The sequence below is a fragment of the Wyeomyia smithii genome, chromosome 1 (assembly GCF_029784165.1).
Source record: "Wyeomyia smithii strain HCP4-BCI-WySm-NY-G18 chromosome 1, ASM2978416v1, whole genome shotgun sequence".
NCBI lineage: Eukaryota > Metazoa > Arthropoda > Insecta > Diptera > Culicidae > Wyeomyia > Wyeomyia smithii.
This window is the reverse complement of record NC_073694.1, coordinates 128428806-128449171: the sequence shown is the minus strand read 5'-3', so window position 1 is coordinate 128449171 and position 20366 is coordinate 128428806. Positions and strand designations below refer to the sequence as shown.

General features: G+C 37.9%; 3 protein-coding genes across 6 annotated transcripts in view; 2 read left to right on the top strand and 1 right to left on the bottom strand.

Moving 5' to 3' along the window:
* Positions 1-20366, top strand: part of LOC129718488 (uncharacterized protein K02A2.6-like) — a 333122-nt gene that overhangs the window by 243134 nt on the left and 69622 nt on the right. The window lies entirely within an intron of this gene.
* Positions 1-20366, top strand: part of LOC129718494 (aldo-keto reductase family 1 member A1) — a 71190-nt gene that overhangs the window by 40568 nt on the left and 10256 nt on the right. The window lies entirely within an intron of this gene.
* Positions 4406-20366, bottom strand: part of LOC129718489 (transmembrane protein 245) — a 61854-nt gene continuing 45893 nt past the window's right edge. For 2 of the 4 annotated variants that reach the window (XM_055669307.1, XM_055669308.1), the window contains one exon: positions 4406-4683. In XM_055669307.1, the coding sequence (XP_055525282.1) occupies positions 4596-4683 (88 nt within the window). In that variant the 3' untranslated portion in view covers positions 4406-4595. Of the gene's footprint in view, positions 4684-5152; positions 5195-20366 lie in introns of all 4 variants that reach the window. The other 2 variants (XM_055669306.1, XM_055669305.1) reach the window with 2 other exon arrangements.

Below are 20366 nucleotides of genomic sequence, written 5' to 3'. Positions count from 1 at the left end.
CAATAACCGCAAGTCGAAGCAACAGGCGTTGATCAGTGTCGGAATTGCACCATCGCCTCTAAGCGCTCCCTGAAGCTGCTGGGGTGATGATCGATGACAAGCTCGCCTTCGGGAGCCATGTCGAATATGCCTGTAAGAGGGCTTCAATGGCTATTGCAGCATTATCTCGCATGATGTCCAATAGCTCAGCAGTGTACGGCAGCAAGCGGAAACTTCTAGCTAGCGTGACTTCGTCCATACTGAGATACGGCGGCCAGTGTGGTCCAAAGCACTAGGTACTAGTAAACATCGGAGTAAGTTGGAAAGTACCTACAGGCTCATGTGTCTGAGGGTTGCGAGCGCGTATCGAACTGTGTCATACGACGCAATCTGCGTCCTGTCCGGCATGATGCCTATCAGCATAGCCATTAAGGAGGACGTAGAATGCTTCGATCAACGTGACACAAGGGGTATACGAGGTACCAGAAGATCATTCTCGATGATCAGATGGCAGCAGGAGTGGTCCGATTCCGTGAAGGGTAGATGGACGCATCGACTTATTCCGGATGTATCCGGATGGGTCGGGAGGCGCCATGGAGAAGTGAACTTCCATCTGACACAGATTCTGTCAGGCCATGGTTGCTTTAGGCAGTATCTACACAGATTCGGGCATGCGGGGTCCCCCATGTGTCCCGAGTGCGCGGAAGCGGAAGAGACTGCTGAGCATGTCTTCTTCGTGTGCCCTCGTTTTGTGCATGCGCGGAGCGACATGATGGTAGTGAGCGGGCCAGACACCACTCCGGACAACCTAGTTCGGAGGATGTGTAAAGACCCAAACATTTGGAGGGCGGTTTGTACAGCCGCCTCTCAAATAGTTTTAGAATTGCAAAACAGGCGACAGGTTGACCACCGACACGCCAGTGTTAGCTAACGGCCAGTCTCCAGGTTAGTTAGCTAAGTTAGCAAAAAGACCTAAAGAACCAAGAGGGTGCACAGAGCACAAAAGCCGCTCCCCGAAGCAATACCTAGCGGTGGTCCCGGGGAGTATTATGGGCTGGAGACTGAAGGGGTTTTAGTGGGTCCGGTCACTGATTCAAACCAACCCCACACTCCCTGAGGTTGGTCACCTCAGGGGTTTGGATGCAAATTTCCCCTTCACCTGAAACAAAAAAAAAAAAAAATTATATATATATATATATATATATATATATATATATATATATATATATATATATATATATATATATATATATATATATATATATATATATATATATATATATATATATATATATATATATATATATATATATATATATATATATATATATATATATATATATATATATATATATATATATATATATATATATATATATATATATATATATATATATATATATATATATATATATATATATATATATATATATATATATATATATATATATATATATATATATATATATATATATATATATATATATATATATATATATATATATATATATATATATATATATATATATATATATATATATATATATATATATATATATATATATATATATATATATATATATATATATATATATATATATAAATATCAGCATTATAACAAATATTGATATATTGTTACGCAAGCTGCATTTGTTCAGCAAGCTGTATTTGTCGACAAAATTTTGAATGGCGAGATCGATTCATCGTCGCTTCTGTTCTAGTTAAACTTCCGTGCTTCGCAACGTACTCTCAGATCGACTGGCCTACTTCAAACTGCATTTCATCGTACATCCTTTGGTTTTCACGAGCCAATCGCAGCCGCAATCAGAACCTTTTTGAGTTTTGAAGATTTGTTCGAGTTCGGCGAGTCATCACGAAAGTTTGTGCATAGGTTAAACCAGTCAAATATGTTTTAGACTTGACTCTGATTTTTTGTTATTTATTAAGACTTTTGTCAGATAAATTATAGTAAAATATACAAATATACAAAGGGACTATGCCAATCAAACAAACCGTTTTGACTGTAAAATTTTTTTTAATTCCCCATAGAGTGCTCTTTTGGAAATAGAAATATTTCTACAGCCAAAACGGTTTGAAAAAATGGCATCATGTCTTCGGAAAAGTTGTAGAGAACGATTTTGTCCTTCCATAGAAAATATGCTCTTCGAAAAATAAAATTAGAAAAAAAATTTCTCCATGATCGGACCGGTTGCCTTGTTTAGGTAATCTTTTGTAGTGTTTATGAAAAAAAAATAAATAGATTTTAAAATAATGAGCTTTTTTGAATTTATTTATCTAAAAAGCTCATTATTTTAAAATCTATTTATTTTTATACAAACTGAATTTTATAAAATAAATGGGATTTTTTTTCCCAAAAAATAAATAATTATTGAATAATTATCAAAATTAATAATTATATTTTTTTCGGAAAGACAAAATCATTACCTACAACTTTGCCGAAAACGTCACATCGATCCAACAAACCGTTTTGGCCCTTAAAATATTCGTAGTCAACAATACCTTCCCAAAATAGCATTTTTCAATAGCTTCTCAAAAACTAGTCGTATTCCAAAAATTTAAACCAATAGCAAAAAATGACATCCTTTGGCTATAGAAACGTCTATGCAAAGTTTCAGCCAAATTAAAACTGGTCGATTAAATTGCCCGTTTTTTGTAGAATTGCTCATTTGTATGACCTTACTTCAAAAATTTTTTTCAGAGACAGCCTCCCATGACGTGAAAATGCCATAGATTTTGCATCAAATACTTTACTATTTTTCGAAAAAAAACGAAAAGAATAATCTGTAGTTCGCTGTAACATAGATTCTAGATCACCTTAACTTAAAACAAGTCTTTAGAAAATATTCTTTCGAAAATCATATTTGTTGTTGATCATCCTTTTGAAAATAAAAAATATAGTCCGTCTGAACTTAAATTGAGAATTTTAAGAAACTGTTTTTCAATTCATCAAGAAATAAACAAATTCAATTCGGATTTTCAATTAAAGCTTCATCAGGTAAAAAACATTTTTGTTTAGGTTCCCCAAAATATGTCCAAAAATGCGTTTTTGACGTGGGACTGCGTCTTTGTTTCCTGTACTGGGATGCATTCTGTAAAATAGGAAATGAAACTGGCAAATGTTGCGCCAGATTTCAAACGATAATAACAGCATAACCACATAAAGGATAACAATAACCAATATGTTGTTGGATGGGTGCAATGTTGGACAATTTTGTAATACGCTAGTTATTACTATTATTTCATTGCTCAGACATGAAAGAATCAATCACATGCGAGCGTTCCTAGTTCAGACAACATGATTAGACACCAACCTTTTCCTCTGATATTCTCTATATCAATATTGATGTCTTGAAGCTTGAAAAGTTTGAAACAGACCTTTTTCTTGAACAATTTCTAGATCTACTGTTAGAACGTAATAAAAACTAATGTCTTGAAAGGTACAGGTCTCTCGTCGTCTATGATTTCAGCGGTATACTTCTATTCGTACATTTCTATACGTGTGCAATCGAGGAAAAACTGCATTGCTGCTGCTGATGGTGATTAAAACGTTATCTCATGACTATGATTACCTTAAATTACCCAACAAGAATTGTACATTTTGGCAACGGTCATAAGTTGTAAATTATGTTTATTACATTTCAGTTTCGATATCCACTAAATATTGGTGACTGGATAATATCGAAAGAGTTAATTCCTAAATATACAAATTTATATGTAGAAGAGTAAGAGCCGGCGAATGCCCGTGAATTTTTTGTCCATTGAATAAGAGTTGTTCAAAATCTTTTTCAAAATTAATCAAATTTTTAAACATTGTTAGATGATGTTTTTTTCATTCAACTTGACTAATACTATACGTATATTAGCTGTCCTGAAATACAGTGAATGTAATTGTTTGCAAAAGAAAACAATTTGGCGAGCAAAAGAACGCAAATGAATCTTTTTGAACTTTAACTTCATTGTAAAAAAATCCCTCTAATTACAGTGTTTAGTCCCACGTCACCATTTCGTATAACCCTAGGGCTGTTAATCTTTTAGTATTTTCGTTTGAAGGCTAACAAACTCGAGCGACTTGCATTTGAAAATATCTATGCTTGTTGGCTATAATATATCACAATTCAAATCGCGTTTATATCGAAGGTTTGCAAATTACAAGCAAACATCGTGCGTGTGCTTTAATATTGATAGATAAGTACAGATAGTGGCGCTTGCTTCATACTTGGTAGCTAATTGGTTTGACTACAAGTTATTGAGATCTACGATGACATTAAGCGAGTTTATTGCAAACTGCCGGGTTCGCTCGCAGTCTCGTCTTTTCAATTTTTGATTTCTAGCTAATGAAGATTACTTGGTATATGTTCACTATTAGTAGCATAAAAGTGGATTTTAAGTGACTTTTAGACAAGGATAACATTCAATATTTATTTTAATAAATATTGTTCCTACAAATGACCAACAACTGAAACACTGTAACAATTATTTTTAGCACATTTGAAGCTATTGTTATAGGTGGATAAAAATAAAAAATTTCAAACTGTACTATAGAAGCTTTTTAACACCACTTTCAATGGACGGAGCATTGCCTTTAGTATTGGCACCTATGTCATCATCGCTAATTTCGCATTTGCTGCTCCAGTCAGAGGCATTTCCGCCATATCCGGGAATGTTCCAAAACGACAGTTGTGGCTATAAGATGAATGAAGAAAAGTAAATTACATGTGCATGAGAAACGAAACAGGTATTAATCAGTGAAAAATTAGTAACATCGTAAGCCATTTTTTGTATACTTTCAATTGGGTCTGTATTGATAAACAAGCAATGTATAAAGCCTTGGATGTTTTTTGTATCTTTACCAAAAGGCAATGCTGCAATTTCTGCTGCACGTATCAGTAGTGCTTCAAAGCTATATGATTCATGACTATAGCTGAGTTAATATACTTCCCGTCTTTTGTTTTATTATTAAATTACCTGGAGTTTGTTTAATGATAAAATAAAATTGATTTTAGAACCTAATAAACTAAACACAAATATCATACCAAACGCAAAATAACTACATGGAATTAAACTAAGAGTACGAAATGTCTTATTTTTGGTAAACTATCAATATTCATATTAAAAACCAAACACTATTTAAAATATAATTACTACTACTTACATCCCCATGGATGAATGCTTGCCACTCTTTAGATAAACTAAACTTTGTTTCATTTTTTCACAATAAATAATCGAGAAAAAAATAAAATTAATGAAAACAAACGTTAACAGCTTTTTGTGATAATTTGTTCATTGGAAGCTTTTATATCTTATGAAAAGAATTGGTTGAACGTCCGTTAATTTATTGAATTTTTTTTGAGTATTTTCCAATCCATTTGAATTGATCTTTCCGTGTGGGACCATCCACATACTACGTGGACAGATTTTTGACGATATTTATTCCCTCCCTCCCCCTCCGTGGACAAATGCCCATATGAATTCTTTTTTTTTTGTAAGGACCGTGGACATTACACAACCCTCCCCCCTTGCGACAGAAAAGTACATCGAAGGGCATAAACAGGAGAAGATAATGATTATAACCAAGCATCGTTTCGAGCTCGGCAACGTGAAAGTCAAACAGGAAGAAAGTTTCGACTTTTTAACTCTTGAATCACCCCAATGAAAAACCATGTTCAATATGCTTAACAAACATTAAAATGATTTAACAAACTGCATGCGAATCATTTTATTGTTCATTAGGTAACAGTATTTTTATTAAGCTGAAATTTCAAACAGGTCATTTGTTTGAGCCAATAGACACGATCACAAGCAATAGGCAACAGAGTATTATTACACTGGGGTCGCTTTTTACGCGGTTGGTTATACCGCATTTAAAAGATTAGATTAGATATATTCATACTAAACTTATTTGATACCGCGTACAAACCATCTTCCGAATCGAGTAAAAATAATCCGCGTTATTGTAGAAATATCCCGTTCAAAAAAACGCATAAAAACCACCCGCGTAAAAAGCGACCCCAGTGTATTCCGGTTGAAATTCGAAATAACGACTCGCGATTTTCAATTTTTGACGTGACTACGTCTTTGTTTACTATACTGAGATGCATTCTGTAAAATTTGAAATAAACTGGCAAATGTTGCGTCAGAGTTCAAACGTTAATAACAGCATAACCACATGATGGATAACAATAACCCATATGTTATTGCAGCGGTTCTCAACCTGAGGTACGCGTACCCCTGGGGGTACTCGAAGGCCTTCAGGGGGTACGCCAAAGAAAAATCAGTAATGGCGGACAAAGCAATTTTTCTTTATACAGTGGTAGACATTCGTTTAGCCGAGGCTCTTTTTTCTCTGTGGCTCAAAATTAAAACGTAATTTTCAGCAGTCTTTGCTGTTGTAGGATAGATCTCTTCCATTAACAACCAAATTTTATATTGAAACAAACCATTAGTTCGGATTTTCATAGCAGCATTTATAATTAATGTTTAGTATGACCACCATCGTTCCGAATTACTTCAAAAATACGATTTGGCATCAAATCGGACAGCTTTTGCAGTGTCGCCAAATTTATTTTAGCCCAACACTCTTTAATTGCTGACTTAAGGCTGGAAACGGATTCAAATTGACGTCTGTTCGCATAAACCAACCTAGCCAAGATTCCCCAGAGGTTTTCGATGGGATTGCAATCAGGACTACAAGCTGGCCAGTCCAGTAATGAGATGCTTTTCTCAGCGAACCAAGTCTTCGACTGCTTGGAGACGTGAATTGACGCATTATCCTGCTGAAAAATAACGTCCTCATTCGCGTTGTTCTTATAATGGCTGATCAAAACGTCATTCACGTCAAGCTCCAGATACATTTCGGACTTCATTCGGGTTGAAATGAAACAAATCGAAAGCTTCGCAAGGTAAGAAAAGGCGCCCCACATCATTACACTTCCACCTCCAAATTTTCACTTCGATCTGACAACACTGGTTTGATCCAAATCATGCCAATAGAAACTGTAGCAGTCCGGTCCATCCAAATTGAATTTCTTCTCGTCAGAAAACACGACATTACGCCATTCCGCCTTCCACTCCATGTATTTCCTTGCGAACTTGAGCCGATTCTGCTTATGTATGCGGGTGAGCTTCGGTTTCCCTTGAAGTTTCCTCCATTTTATGTTCGGTGATTCATTTAAAATTCGGGCAATTTGTCTGGGAGTCACAGGAACATTCAGTTTTACCTTTATCTGGGAGCACGACAATCGATACCGTGTAGCTTCGTGTCTTATTTGACCTTTCAGCCTCAACGAAACTTGAACTGTGAATTTTTACTCACCTAGTAGATTGAACGTTGTTTAGTCGAAATATACTGTAAACCACTTTAAAAAACCACGATCGTTGTACAAAAGCAAATATTCCACGTGCCTCGGCTAAACGAATGTCTAGGACGAAAACGTTGCTTAAATGTTTATAAACACCGCAACGCGAGCAGTGTGTGTGTAAGCGCGACTTGAATCGTTTTCGTGAAAGCGATTGAAGTGTTTTACCGCTACGACTAAAGTAACATCGAATAGAAAATGCAGTTGATATTTTTTCTCGAGCATTTTTAAAATTATCGATGCTCGGCTAAACAAATGTCTATAACTGTAATACTTCATTTATTGTTCAATCTTGCTCTTAAAACATGACTGTAGCAATCAAACAAACCTTAGTTCAACTTGAAACCTGAACTAGACTACCACAACATGATCTACCACTATTTTCTCCCATTCTGCGAGAACATTCCAAACCACGGGGTACAATCGATGTGGAAAATATCGCCAAGGGGTACGCGGACAAAAAAAGGTTGAGAACCGCTGTGTTATTGGATAGATAAAATGTATGTCAATTTTGTAATATACTAGTTATCACTCTATTTTCATTGTTAAGTGGTAAAATTGATAAAAAGTTCCAATGACAAATTTACGTGAATAATGAACCAATTACATGCGAGCATTCCTAGCACAGACGACGTGAATGGACACCATCCGTTCCCTGTGATATTCTCTGTATCCATGGGCGCAACTACGGGGGGGCTAAGGGGGGCTTCAGCCCCCCCTAGAAAGTTCTTAGCCCCCCCTAGAAAGTTCTTAGGCTCCTCCTAGAATTTCCCAGAGAATGATTGTATTCAATATAAATAAATTCCATGCTTCTTATCAGAGCATCAAAATCAACACAAATTGAGATGTCATCATTCGTTGGCTAAAACCTAGTACTGCACCCAGGATTAATTCTCGAACCTAGATCTCTTACTTACCTTACCAATCAGACGAAAGTTGTAGTGGCTCGTGCTGTATCAATAAATTATCGCCATGTTGCTCGGTTTTGGGCTGTTTCGCCAGTTCCCCGAACTCATCGCCCGCAAGTCCCTTTCGATCTGAACGAGCCATCGTTCACGCTGCGCGATGTGATTTCAGAGAGTTGTCGTACGGCATCCTTACGACGTGACCGGCCCACCGCAACCAATTGACTTTCACCTGGTGTGCAATGGGGTTCTCTCCTAGGCGTAGCCAGGGGGGGGGCGGAGGTCATTGGTGCAGAATTTTGTTTTCAATTTCACAAAACGACATCTTTAGCCCATAGAAACATCTGTGTAAAGTAACAGCCAGATCAAAAATAATTGATTGAAATGCTTGCGCTATGTTGCGTGGAATTGCACAGGTTTTTCATTTGATCCACCAAGGGTATTGCAGCTGCAAACGTATCGGGCAAATCCGCCTGCATCAACTAGCTTGGAGTATTGGAACCGAGCTGTGACAATTCCTTACCTTGATTCTCTTGTAACCTCACTGGAAACACGGTACGATGAAGATAGTGCACCTGCCTACGCATTGTCCCTGCTGCATCCCGCTAACGTATAACGCATGTCGTTGGAAGAGTTCAAGCGCAAAACGGAAAATTTTGTAGTTATTTATGAAGTTGACAATTTTGTTGGAGAGGTGGAAGTTTTGTATTAACATTGCAGCAGTATGAGAGCAGATCGTAAGAACTTTGAATAGTTGGATCTTATAGACCTGCTAGCTAAAGCCCGTTCTTTCTTTCCTGCGACTGATTAAAATTAAAATTGCACTTACTCTACCATGGAAACATGCGATTGAACGCTCGTTCAGCACATTACGTCGGGTGAAAACCTGGCTGAGGTCAACAATACTTGAACAGCGGTTGAGTGCTCTCCGCTTGCTGAGTGTTCATCGGCAGATGGTCAATAACAATCGTGAAAAGACACATGAACCGCTTCCGGAACGTTTGACGTTTGATGCCCGAAGATTGTATTGAGAATCTTGACTGTGTCATCAATCTTCACGTCCTTGGGAAGCTTTGATAGGATGTAGTTGAGATAGCGGCTGTGCGAATGGGTGTCCAGCTTCCGGAGAAGTAAACGTACCATCGCCGCATCATTCAGCTGGCCTGCATCGTTCTCGAAGAGGTCCTGGTAGCGGTTAAACCAAAGTCCGAACGTAACTCCGTTTTCCTAGTCGACGACAAACTCGGTGATGTTCGATGAGAGGGACTCCAAAATCTGCTCCGGGGTTTGATACTGACGCTGCTGCTGCTGGACCGCTATCCGCTGTAAAACTTGGGCCATCTTGTGAATCAAATCTTGAATTCCCTGTTGCGGCTGCTAATCAACTCTATCTTCTGCCATGTTCGTGGATTCTTGAGATCCTCGTCGCCAAAATAATATGTCCAAAGGTTTAAATGAACTTAAGAGTTTTTAGTAAAGAACATCTATTTATATTCGAGGTTGGACAAAGAATAATCAAATTTTCCACTCTGATGTCAGAGGCAACTTTTCACTGGTTGCCTTGATGTAACAATCACTAAAGACTAGTATTTATTTCTATTTTTCAAAAAAACACTAAAGTCGCTTTTTACGCGGGGGATACGTGCCGCGTAAAAAAATCGCTTAAATTCCGGAATCCGCGTAAAAAACGCGTAAATTCCGGAATCCACGTAAAAAAAAGCCGCGTAAAAAAACCCGCGTAAAAAGCGTCGTAGTGTACCATTTTTTTACTTCTAAAATTTTGAAGAGCTTGCCCCCCCCCCTTATTTGAAATTCTGGCTACGCCCATGGGTTCTCTCCTAGCAGCGCTTGCAGCTCATGGTTCATGCGCTGTCGCCATTATCCGTCGTCTGTCTGTACTCCACCGTAGATAGTCAGCAGCGCCTTCCGTTCGAAAACTCCAAGAGCATTAATACCTCCGCGAAAAGCGTCGTTATATCGATTCCATAAAAGACTACCGGTTATATCAGGGTTTTGTACAGCGGAGGGTCAACTCCATGCGTCGTCGCACTAGACGACGAAGTGGTCATGTCCGAGCCAATATGCGCACCGCGATTGGTGCGTACGTTGGTAATTTCTGCGAAGTATGGGCCGTCGATGAGAACACGGTCAATTTGTTTTACTGTACGTTAGTCAGGTGAACCATGTGGTTTTGTGTATGTCCTTTCGAGGAAACAAAGGACTTCGGACTGCCAGTTCGCGGGAAGCTGCGAAATTGGCGTATAGCTGGCCGTTGTAGTTCGTCACGGTGTGCAGGCTATGCGAGCAGATCACTGTGCCCTGCCATAAATTCACCGTACCTTCTCTCCTTTCCGGCAAAGCTCCTGGAGCGCAACGATGGCGAAGTGGCGGGGTTCTAGCTAATCCAGCACAACCCGGTCGGCACCCGGGGCATTCAGCGATCTACTGTTACATATACCCAGCTTCTAATCGTAGTCCTAATTTTGTCGGCAGATCATTGCCGATTGTTCCGGCTCGTTTTGAATTCTTAATTTTTCGTAGTATGTTTATTTTAGCATGCTGCGTTACTGGGACTGCGGTGCCTAGATGCCTGCCGCGGGCTGCCGTCTTGAGGGAGCTGGCAGGCAACCGCATCTCATAGTTCAACGGATCAGTCGCTGTTTGAGCCGCCCCTAACCTAAGGAACAGGCGCTCAGACAAGCTGCTCTTCAAGGAGAACAACTACCCCTTCCCTGTCAGCATACGACCAAGTTCCCACCGGTTCACCGATCTTCACTTGGTTGCTCGTATCCCAGTTCCCAGTCGGTACAACGTGGAGGTAGGGATAAGGTACTATGCCTTGGAACACACTGGGGTCTATTTTATGCCAACTAGTACGGGTGTACTGCTAGAAAGCACCGTCAATTCGTTTACCAAGCCTAGCTCTCCTCAATATCGAATCAATGTTGCTGAAAAAGGTTGACGTTGACGCAGTGGTCAAGAGATTCAATCCCGATTCAACTGATTTCTTTACTGTTCCGGCTCTATTTTATGCGTTATTAAATAAGCATTAAATTCATTTAAATTCTTTTTTCTCTTATTTTAAATGACATATATAAAAACTAACAAAGAAATTTTCCTTGGTTGCACCCATGTCTGTATCAATATCGAAAAAAAAAATTGACGGAGTCTCCCCGTCCCAATAAATCAATTTAATTTTGCTTCCATGAGCTTAGACTAATATGATGTCTCGAAGGTTAAGGTTTTCCGAAAAGTTTGAAACAATCCCCATTCTTGAACAATTTCGTACATTTCTATTCGTGTGCAATCGAGGAAAAATTGCAATGCTGCTGTTGATGATGATTGAAAGTTTATCTCATAAATATGATTACCATAAATTACTCAACAAGAATTGTAAATTTTTGCAACGGATATTTATATAATGTTATCTTCGATATTCACTAAATAATCGTGACCGGATAGTATCGAAAGAGTGAATTGCGAAATATACACATTTATAGAAGAGTAAGAGCCTGCGAATGTGAATTAGTGAATTTTTGGTTTATTTACTAAGATTCATTCAGAATCTCTTTTTACATTTCAAAATTGTTAGATGATATATTATTTTTCTACCATAATAAACGTATGTTAGCTGTCTTCGTAATACAGCGAATGTAGTTGCAGGCAAATGAAAAAGATTGTCAAGCAAAAAACAAAAATGGAATTGTTGATTGCTACGATTTTTTGCTGGAACTTGTTAATAATTTTGTTCAAGGGGCCGTTCAATAATTACATAAGCAAAGTGGGGGGATGAGGGGTCTGCAATTTTCTTACGCTGTCTTACAGGGGAGGGAGGGGGTGAATTGATTATCTTGCGTAAGAAAAACATTGTTGATGCAGCTTAAATAACCATGTTTATGAAAGTGCTGACGGTAAATTCATAAAAAGAAAATTATGAAAGGACGATTAACTCGAATTAAGGACAGAAGAGGAAACGAAGTATTGTGCTTGCTTCAGGATGATAAAACTATAATAAAAATCTATATATAGTATATACAGTAAGATCTTACTAGGGGGGAGGGGGGGGGGGGTGTCAAAAGATCATACGATGTCTTACAAGGGGGGAAGGGAGGGTTGAGAAAGTGGAAAAATATGCTTACGTAATTATTGAACGGCCCCTAAAATATCTTCTTATGTTTGCCAATTAATGAACCTTTGTGAGGGCTTCCATATTATTTTGAAAGTAAGATCCATATTATAGATTTGATTTAATCAGTCAAATAAGGCAAAACCATTCATTATGATAACGAAAGTATTATTGGATTTGGTTGTTGAGGATATAGAGTTTATTCTGACTATGACGCATAACGAGAAATTCTTGGTGCTTCTTCAACAAGAATGATATGCTTGTGCCTTGTCAAATACATGTTGTTTTCACAAAAAAATACTGCAGGCATAATATCGCCAAATATAAACGTTATTTTTTCGAGTGTTGTTGATTATATTTCAAAAATTGATTTCCAGGGGAGGCTGAAGATAAAAATACGTACATTCGCTAAGCAAACACATTGATTCTGTCTGCAGACTCTGTATATTTTGTAACAAAAAATTCCCCCAATTACAGTGTTTAGTCCCACGTCACCATTTTATACAACCCTATGGCTGTATACCTTGTAGTATTTTGCCTTATGTACAATTCACGTTGACGGTGTTGCTGATATTTGTTTGGTTTTTGCATGCGAAAAAGAAGGAAGGAAATACTTTTGCTTTTGTCATCACGCACATTTTGACAATTACATATGAGTGTTCACGTAGGTGCGAACAGCCTTCAAAATCTCTTTCAACGCGAATAACCCGAATACGCATAATGTCGCATCTAGTGTGCTGTATAGCGTATCAGATACGCAAAACTGCGCACTAGATGCGGCATTATGCGCATTGTGCATAAGGTAAAAAAATCGAATGTCGCAAGTCGTTTTTTTTCGAGTTTCAGCTGGAACAATAATATTTCTAATTAGGGCACTAGCAGCTACCGCCACTGGCGGCTGATCGTGCTATCTGCTATCAAATCGATCCTAATCAATCATTTACAATTTCGCTGAAAGTTTGCACAGTTGTTCCTTTTTGATAAAGAGGTCATTCTATAATATCAGTTCTTCATGTAGACTAACGACCAGTGATAGAAATGAGACGAATATGAACCGTCGTTTAATCTCGATTTGCACAACCCCTGATGTGTAACAGATTGCGGCTAAACCTGAATCCTCTCAACCCATAATGAAATGATGATTTGGTGAATAGGTTTCGGGGTGAAAAAGGACACATGATGACTACATCAGCTGATTCGAATAAATGATTTGGTATACGTCGGAAATCACAACACACCGAAAATCTATAGATGAGCAAAGCTCACCCGACCGAAGACACGTTTACCCCGGAGCATTATGTACGACCGCTCTATTCCCTCTAACTGACGCATACGCGCGGGGACACGGTGTTTCGCGTCGATTATCTCTTACTTCTCGATGAATTAAGCGGGGATACCTACTGAGTTTGAAAACTGGCAAAGTTTCATGCATTCACAGTTAGAAATTAATAAAAATGCAAATATGCATATCGAACAAGACCGAATAGATTTACAAAATGCCAAAAATATCGCAATCTGAATTTAGCTGCCATGCTGACCGACAAGATTTCAACATAATTAAATAAAATTTATTCTGTGTATCAATATTTGTTCAAAGCTAGACAAATCATAAATCAAGGGCGACAAAATGCCGAACTAGTCATAATAGGGACATAGTATACAAAAATCTCTGCTTAAAAGCTAGAAAAATCGAAAAAGTGAATCATAAGATTTCGGTTTCGACTAGCATCAGTACCATAGTCCAAATTCCACACACCACACCAGTACTCTCTGGGTGAAAACATCCGTTGCTAATAAAATCCTGCTTGGAGACTTACCGCGCACAATCGTACCACGAGGAGTTCAAGTAATGTTACGCGTTATGTTTGCTCATTACTAGGTTGAGCGATGAGTACCTTTTTGTTAAACAACGCGACATGCGTAAAAGTATAAGTAATGTCGAACTCGCCTCCGCGCTTCCAGACCCGGACTACTCTTTTGTCCTGTTACACTTTCCGGACCACATTCTTTCTGTATCCGACTACACCCTCTCTATCCCGGACTACACCCGAAAGAGACAAGGTGCAGTCTGAAAACAGCAATAACAAGAACAAATGCTCTCAATGCCGTACGTAAAAATGACAGCTAAGTGTAGTGTCGTCTACGTATTCGTTTCGAACTGTAAAGTGTAGTCCGGGACGGTGAAACACGGCCGCAGAAACGAAGTTGACACAACAATACAGTATTCCTGAACATTTTGCAAAATGCCAAAACATTTATTATTCATTTTACCGCTTCGGATCCGCGTTTATGAAAATTTAGCATAGTTAACAAAAATTTGCCATGAAGTAAAAACAATTATTCAAAGCTAGTGAAGTCATAAATAAAAAAAGGAATGACAATGCATATCAAAACAGAGTCATCAGACAAATTTCAGTTCGGAATTTCAAGACATTTCAAACATTGGGAAATATCGCAAAATAGATAAACAACAATCGTGTGGTACACCTCTTCAGGCGGTGCAAAAATAAAGTTCCATAACAGTGCGAAAGTGCTACGCCGTAGTAGCTATACATGGAAGATGAATTCGCCATTAAATGGCGCACAAATTCATCGCTAAAATAATCATACTGTACACTACAATGCGAAATATAAAAATAAAACAATTAGATTCTTGTCGGTGTAAACTACTACCACAGACATGCCTCTTCGAAAAAAATCCTGAAAAATCTTCGTCCTTATTCGAAACGTTACACTCATGCGCCACCACGTGAGCTCATTGTCTACTAACTTATTTTCGTAAAACGGTTTTTGTCTTTGCTAATGGGTGTGGACGCTTGCTTAAACCAACACCAGCAGCATTACTGATGGTTTTTGTCTTTGGTTTATGAAATAATGACTTTTTTAAGCTGCAAACTCACTCTTTTGCACTTTTTTCAATTCTGTTCGATTCCTAAATTTTTCCATATATTTTTTTATTTTTGTGAGGTTGTTTTTGAATATTTTGCATGGTTTAGTTCAGCATTGCATTCAGTTTTTTGACTCCTAGAGCCCATTAAACATCATAAAAATTATATTTTTTCTAATAATTTTTAGATAAAACTCTTCAAAACACAAATAAAAAAAATTTTTGATCCAGAACTGAAATTTTCATTGCAAAGCGGGACTCACGACGGAAATGTACATGAAAAAAGATACTTGTTATCTTATCGGGGAGCTGAGATATTGGCATTTTTCTATGTGATGGAAAACTATGCATTTTAACAAAAATGTTAAATAACTGTTTTATTTTGGGAGATAAAAAATAACAATGTTCAGAAAACAAATGCAATTTCAGATGGCTCATAACTTAGTAGAAGGGTTAATAATTCGGAAAATCTACGAAAAAAATTAGAACGAAAATTATGATTTTTAGTGCCCTCTAATAGAAAACTCAATGTTGCTCGTAATATGTGAGAGACAGAAACATGATGTCTTCGGTAAAGTTTCTTGTTTTAAGATAACCTAAAACTTTGTCCAAGACACCTTGCGTCTATCTTATTCTGATCAAAAAGTAAATTTTTTATCTCCCTCATTGGTGGATTGATCACCCATCTTTCTACATCAAGAGATGCATTTTTGAATATGCTGAAACTTTTTCGAACATACCTTATGGCTATAATCAACATTTGAATCACTATTTAGGAAATTATACGCACAAACGGCAAAAAACACTTTGCAATAAAGATATTGAGCGTTAGTGGCATTTTTGACAAAATGCATAGTTTTCCATCACATGTAAAAACGCCAATATCTAAGCTCCCCGATGGGATATCAAGGATCTTTTTTCATGTGAATTTTCGTCTTGAATCCCGCTTTGCAATGAAAATTTCAGTTCTTGATCAAAATTTTTTTTTATGTGTTTTGAAGGGTTTTATCTGAAAATTTTAAGAAAAATTCACTTTTTTGTGATATTCTATGGTCTCTGTAAGTCAAATAATTGAATGTGATGCTGAACCAAACCATGCAAAATATTCAAAGACAATCCCACAAAAATAAAGAAACATATGGAAAAACTTAGGAATCGACCAAATTTGAAAAAAGTGCAGAAGAGTGGTTTTGTAGCTTGAAAAAGTCATTTTTTCATATATCACGTATGGGCAACCTGAAAACGGTTTTTTAGAAAGTCGAAATGTTCTACAAAAATGCTATAAATAACATAATCTTTCAATTTAGGGCTGAGCACCTCGACTTTTTCAACATCGATTTATTTTGGGACAGCCTAATGTGCATGCTTGCTTATAGCGTTACCAGCGGCACAGACAAACAGACGTGCCTCTTCGAAGAAAAATCCTAAAAATGTTTCGTCCTTATTCGAAACGTTACATACATGCACAACCATGTGAGCTTATTGGAACCATTCAAATATTACATAACGCGGAATTTGGCAATTTTCAATACCCACCCACCCCCACGTAACGCAATTTTACATGTTTGCCACACGCAATGTAACGCTTCGCTGAATACCCCCCCACCCCTGAGCGCGTTATGTATTATTTGAATGAGCCCATTGCCTACTAACTTATTCTCGTAAAACGGTTTTTGTCTTTGCTAATGGGTGTGCGCGCTTGCTTAAATCAATACCAGCGGCATCACTGACGGTTTTTGTCTTTGATAAAGAATGTGCACGCTTACTTATAGCGACTCCAGCGTCTATTAATCGTTATTTTTCTGGTCGATGAAATCGTCATCGCCTGTGCTAGCGGCATTACTGCTCAATTATCAAATCAAAACGAAGTCTTTAGCAAAGTTATTGACAATCTTATGAGCATGAGCATGAGCATAATTGACCGCCCGCGGTTGTCACTCCGTTATTGCCAGATCAGCTGTGATTACACAGAGAACCAATGGATGATGCTTGGGATTAACATTCATCCTCAATGTGTAAAAACTGGTGACCTTATTCTTTCTATTAGGCAATACCAGCGCCGGCCGCATCCGAATGCAGGTCAAAGAAGGAGTGTGTATAGGAATATGTTGACGTGATACTCGCTTTACGTGAAGTAACATGCAAATTTGGACAATTTCATAAGTCATATTTCTCGTGGACTAGTTTTTGATGATTTTTGCCCACCTTCTCTCTCAGTGAATAATCATTCATATATATTCTTAAAATTTTGTATGAATCATGGACATTCGCCAGTATAAACTGTTCACGTTGAATGTGAATGGCCCCCAAATTGCTTTCCATATTTATAAATTCGTTTACACACTTAATTTATCTCGGCAAACTTCCCAACAGCTGATTGAGCTCGGCGAAGTTTTTAACGAATGTCAGCAATATATTTCGACGAACATTCAGTAAATATATCGATTTACCGTAAACCAGCAAGTATTGACGTTTCGTTTGCCGAAGTTCTTGAAAATTCTGCCGAGAACTTGTAGGACATTTCGCTGAGTTTATCAGCTGTTGAGTTCTCGGCAACAAAATCTAAGTGTGTAAGTCGTTTTAGGCTGTTCAATTTAGTGAAAGTAGCAAAGTGTTACTCCAAATTCATCAAAACAATGAAGTGATCAAAGTCACCCCGGAATGATGACTGGTGTAAAATTTTTAGAGCATATTTAAAAACAGCAAAATTGTTGCTAAACTTTTGAAGTAGTGACTGAATCTTTTTAAATGCATGCCAGTACTTATTTTAAAAACATCAAAGAATATTGTTTTCAGTATATTCTGAAAATATTTGAGATACAATCAAAAAAGTGATCAAAGTCACCCCAGTTTACGGTAGCAATTCAAAACAGGTGACTCTCGACAGTTATATTGAAATCATCCTTTAAAAGCTACCACCGAAAATTATATACAAAGAGAAGTACGCTCGACTGGTGGCTACCGCCACGGTAATCGGTTGAACTATCTAAACATATGAAAATGCACACACTTAAAACTGGATCTTAAGCTCGGCTAAAATAATATCCGAGTTCACTCGGCAACTTGGGATTCAACCGATATAAATGCCGGTTGTCAAAAGTCGTCAAATCGTTTTGCCGGGCTTCGCCAAATAAACAAAGCTTGACGAATCTCGTCTCTATTTTTTGCCGAATTCATCGTTAAACACGAATGATGCCAGCAAAAACATTACTGGGATCTCGGCACGAATTTTAATTGTTCTTGCCGCCATTTTTCTTAGTGCAAATTTGTGCGTGTTACGGCAAGCAAACTGCAAGCAGATAAAAGTATGGTTGAAATTTGTGCGAACTACAGGTGTTTACAATCTGTTAGCCGAAATAATGTAGTACAGATTCGTGGGAAGCGGCTGGAAGTCGAAAAAGTGTGGTTTAAAATAGTGTAAATGCAATATTATTATATTTGTTTTACGGATAAGCGTTAGACGTAGTATAAGACTAAATGTTTTGCTCAATGCTCTACATGCGACCAAGATAAAAACAAACATTTAAAACTCAATATGAATAAATTTTATTACTTAATAAAACTCATCGAGCCTATAATTGATCTTTTGAAAGAAAAGTACTGAATTCTAAGCGAAATTATTCTCTGTGATTGGATTCCACTGAAAAAAAAACGGCTCTTTACTGTGCCGAGCATTTAGCTTATATAACCGAAAGGTCGTTAAACTGGTTTGCCGCCTTTCGGCTGGATTTGCCGAGAGCACAGTCAAATGCGTGCCGCGGTTCTCGGCATAAAATGACATCTGTCAAATATTGGTTTCCCGAGATTCTCGGCAAAAGAGACTCAGCCGACTCGGTTGTCCGAATCTCGGCACAGAAAAATGCCGAGATTAGGCGAAATTTTCTAAGTGTGCAGCTCTGTCTGTTTGTCCCCCACCCCTCCCTCTTCTGGAAGGAAAAGGTTCCATACAAATGAAACACAAATTTCTGCACATCTCGAGAACTAACCAAGAAAATGGAACCAAATTTGGCAGGTAAATATTTTTAAGGGTAACAAATATGTCCATAATAGTTTGACACCCCTTCTTCTTTTGGAAAGGTGGGATTCCCTACGAATGAAACTCTAATTTTACCACAACTCCAGAACTAATCGAGTAAATAGAACCAAATTTAGCATGTGGAGGTTTTTGGAGGCAAAAAATATTGTAATGGTGGTTCAACACCCCTCCCACTTCTGGATGGGAGGGCTCTTATACAAATCAAACATTATTTTCTATGGTGGTTTGATACTCCTCCGTACTCTGGAAGGGGAGGCAGGTCTCCCATACAAATTAAACAGATATTTCAACCAAGTTTTCCGGAAAACAGCCTACAATGAACGGGTCGATGCACAGGAGCCAAAACTCGACTCCAGACGCCGATTTTAAATTTAGGATGGAAACTTCCGGTTTCTAATATGGGTATTTCCGGAATCGTGATGGTGCACTGAAGCCACGAGTCGACCTCAGACAACATTTTGAATTGTAAACTGGCAACTTCCGGTTTCTGGAAAACCGCTGAAAATGACCGATTTCCATCCAAAATGAGTACCTCCGGAACCGGAATGATGCACAGAATCTAGAAATCGATCACAGACATCATTTTGAATTCTAAGATGGCGACTTGTCCGGAAAATAGCCGAAAATGACCAAACACCATCCAATATGGGTGTTTCTTTAACCAAAATGACGCTCAGAGGCCATAAATTTTCTTCAAATGCCATTTTGAAATCCAAGATGGCGACTTTTGGTTTCTGGAAAACAGCCGAAAATGACCGAATAACACCCAATATGGGTGTTTCTTAAACCAGAATGCCGCTCAGGGGCCAAAAATTGTCTCCAAATGCCATTTTTATATCCAAGATGGCAACTTCCGGTTTCGGAAAAACCGCTGGAAAAGACCGAATATTACTTAATATTGATGTTTCCGTAATCGAGATTATGCATAGAAGCCAAGAATTGATTCTGGACACTATTTTGAATTCAAAGATGAGCACTTTAAGATTCTGGAAAACAACAGAATTACTGAATACCTCCCAATATGGGTATTTCCGGAATCAGATTGATGCCAAAAAAC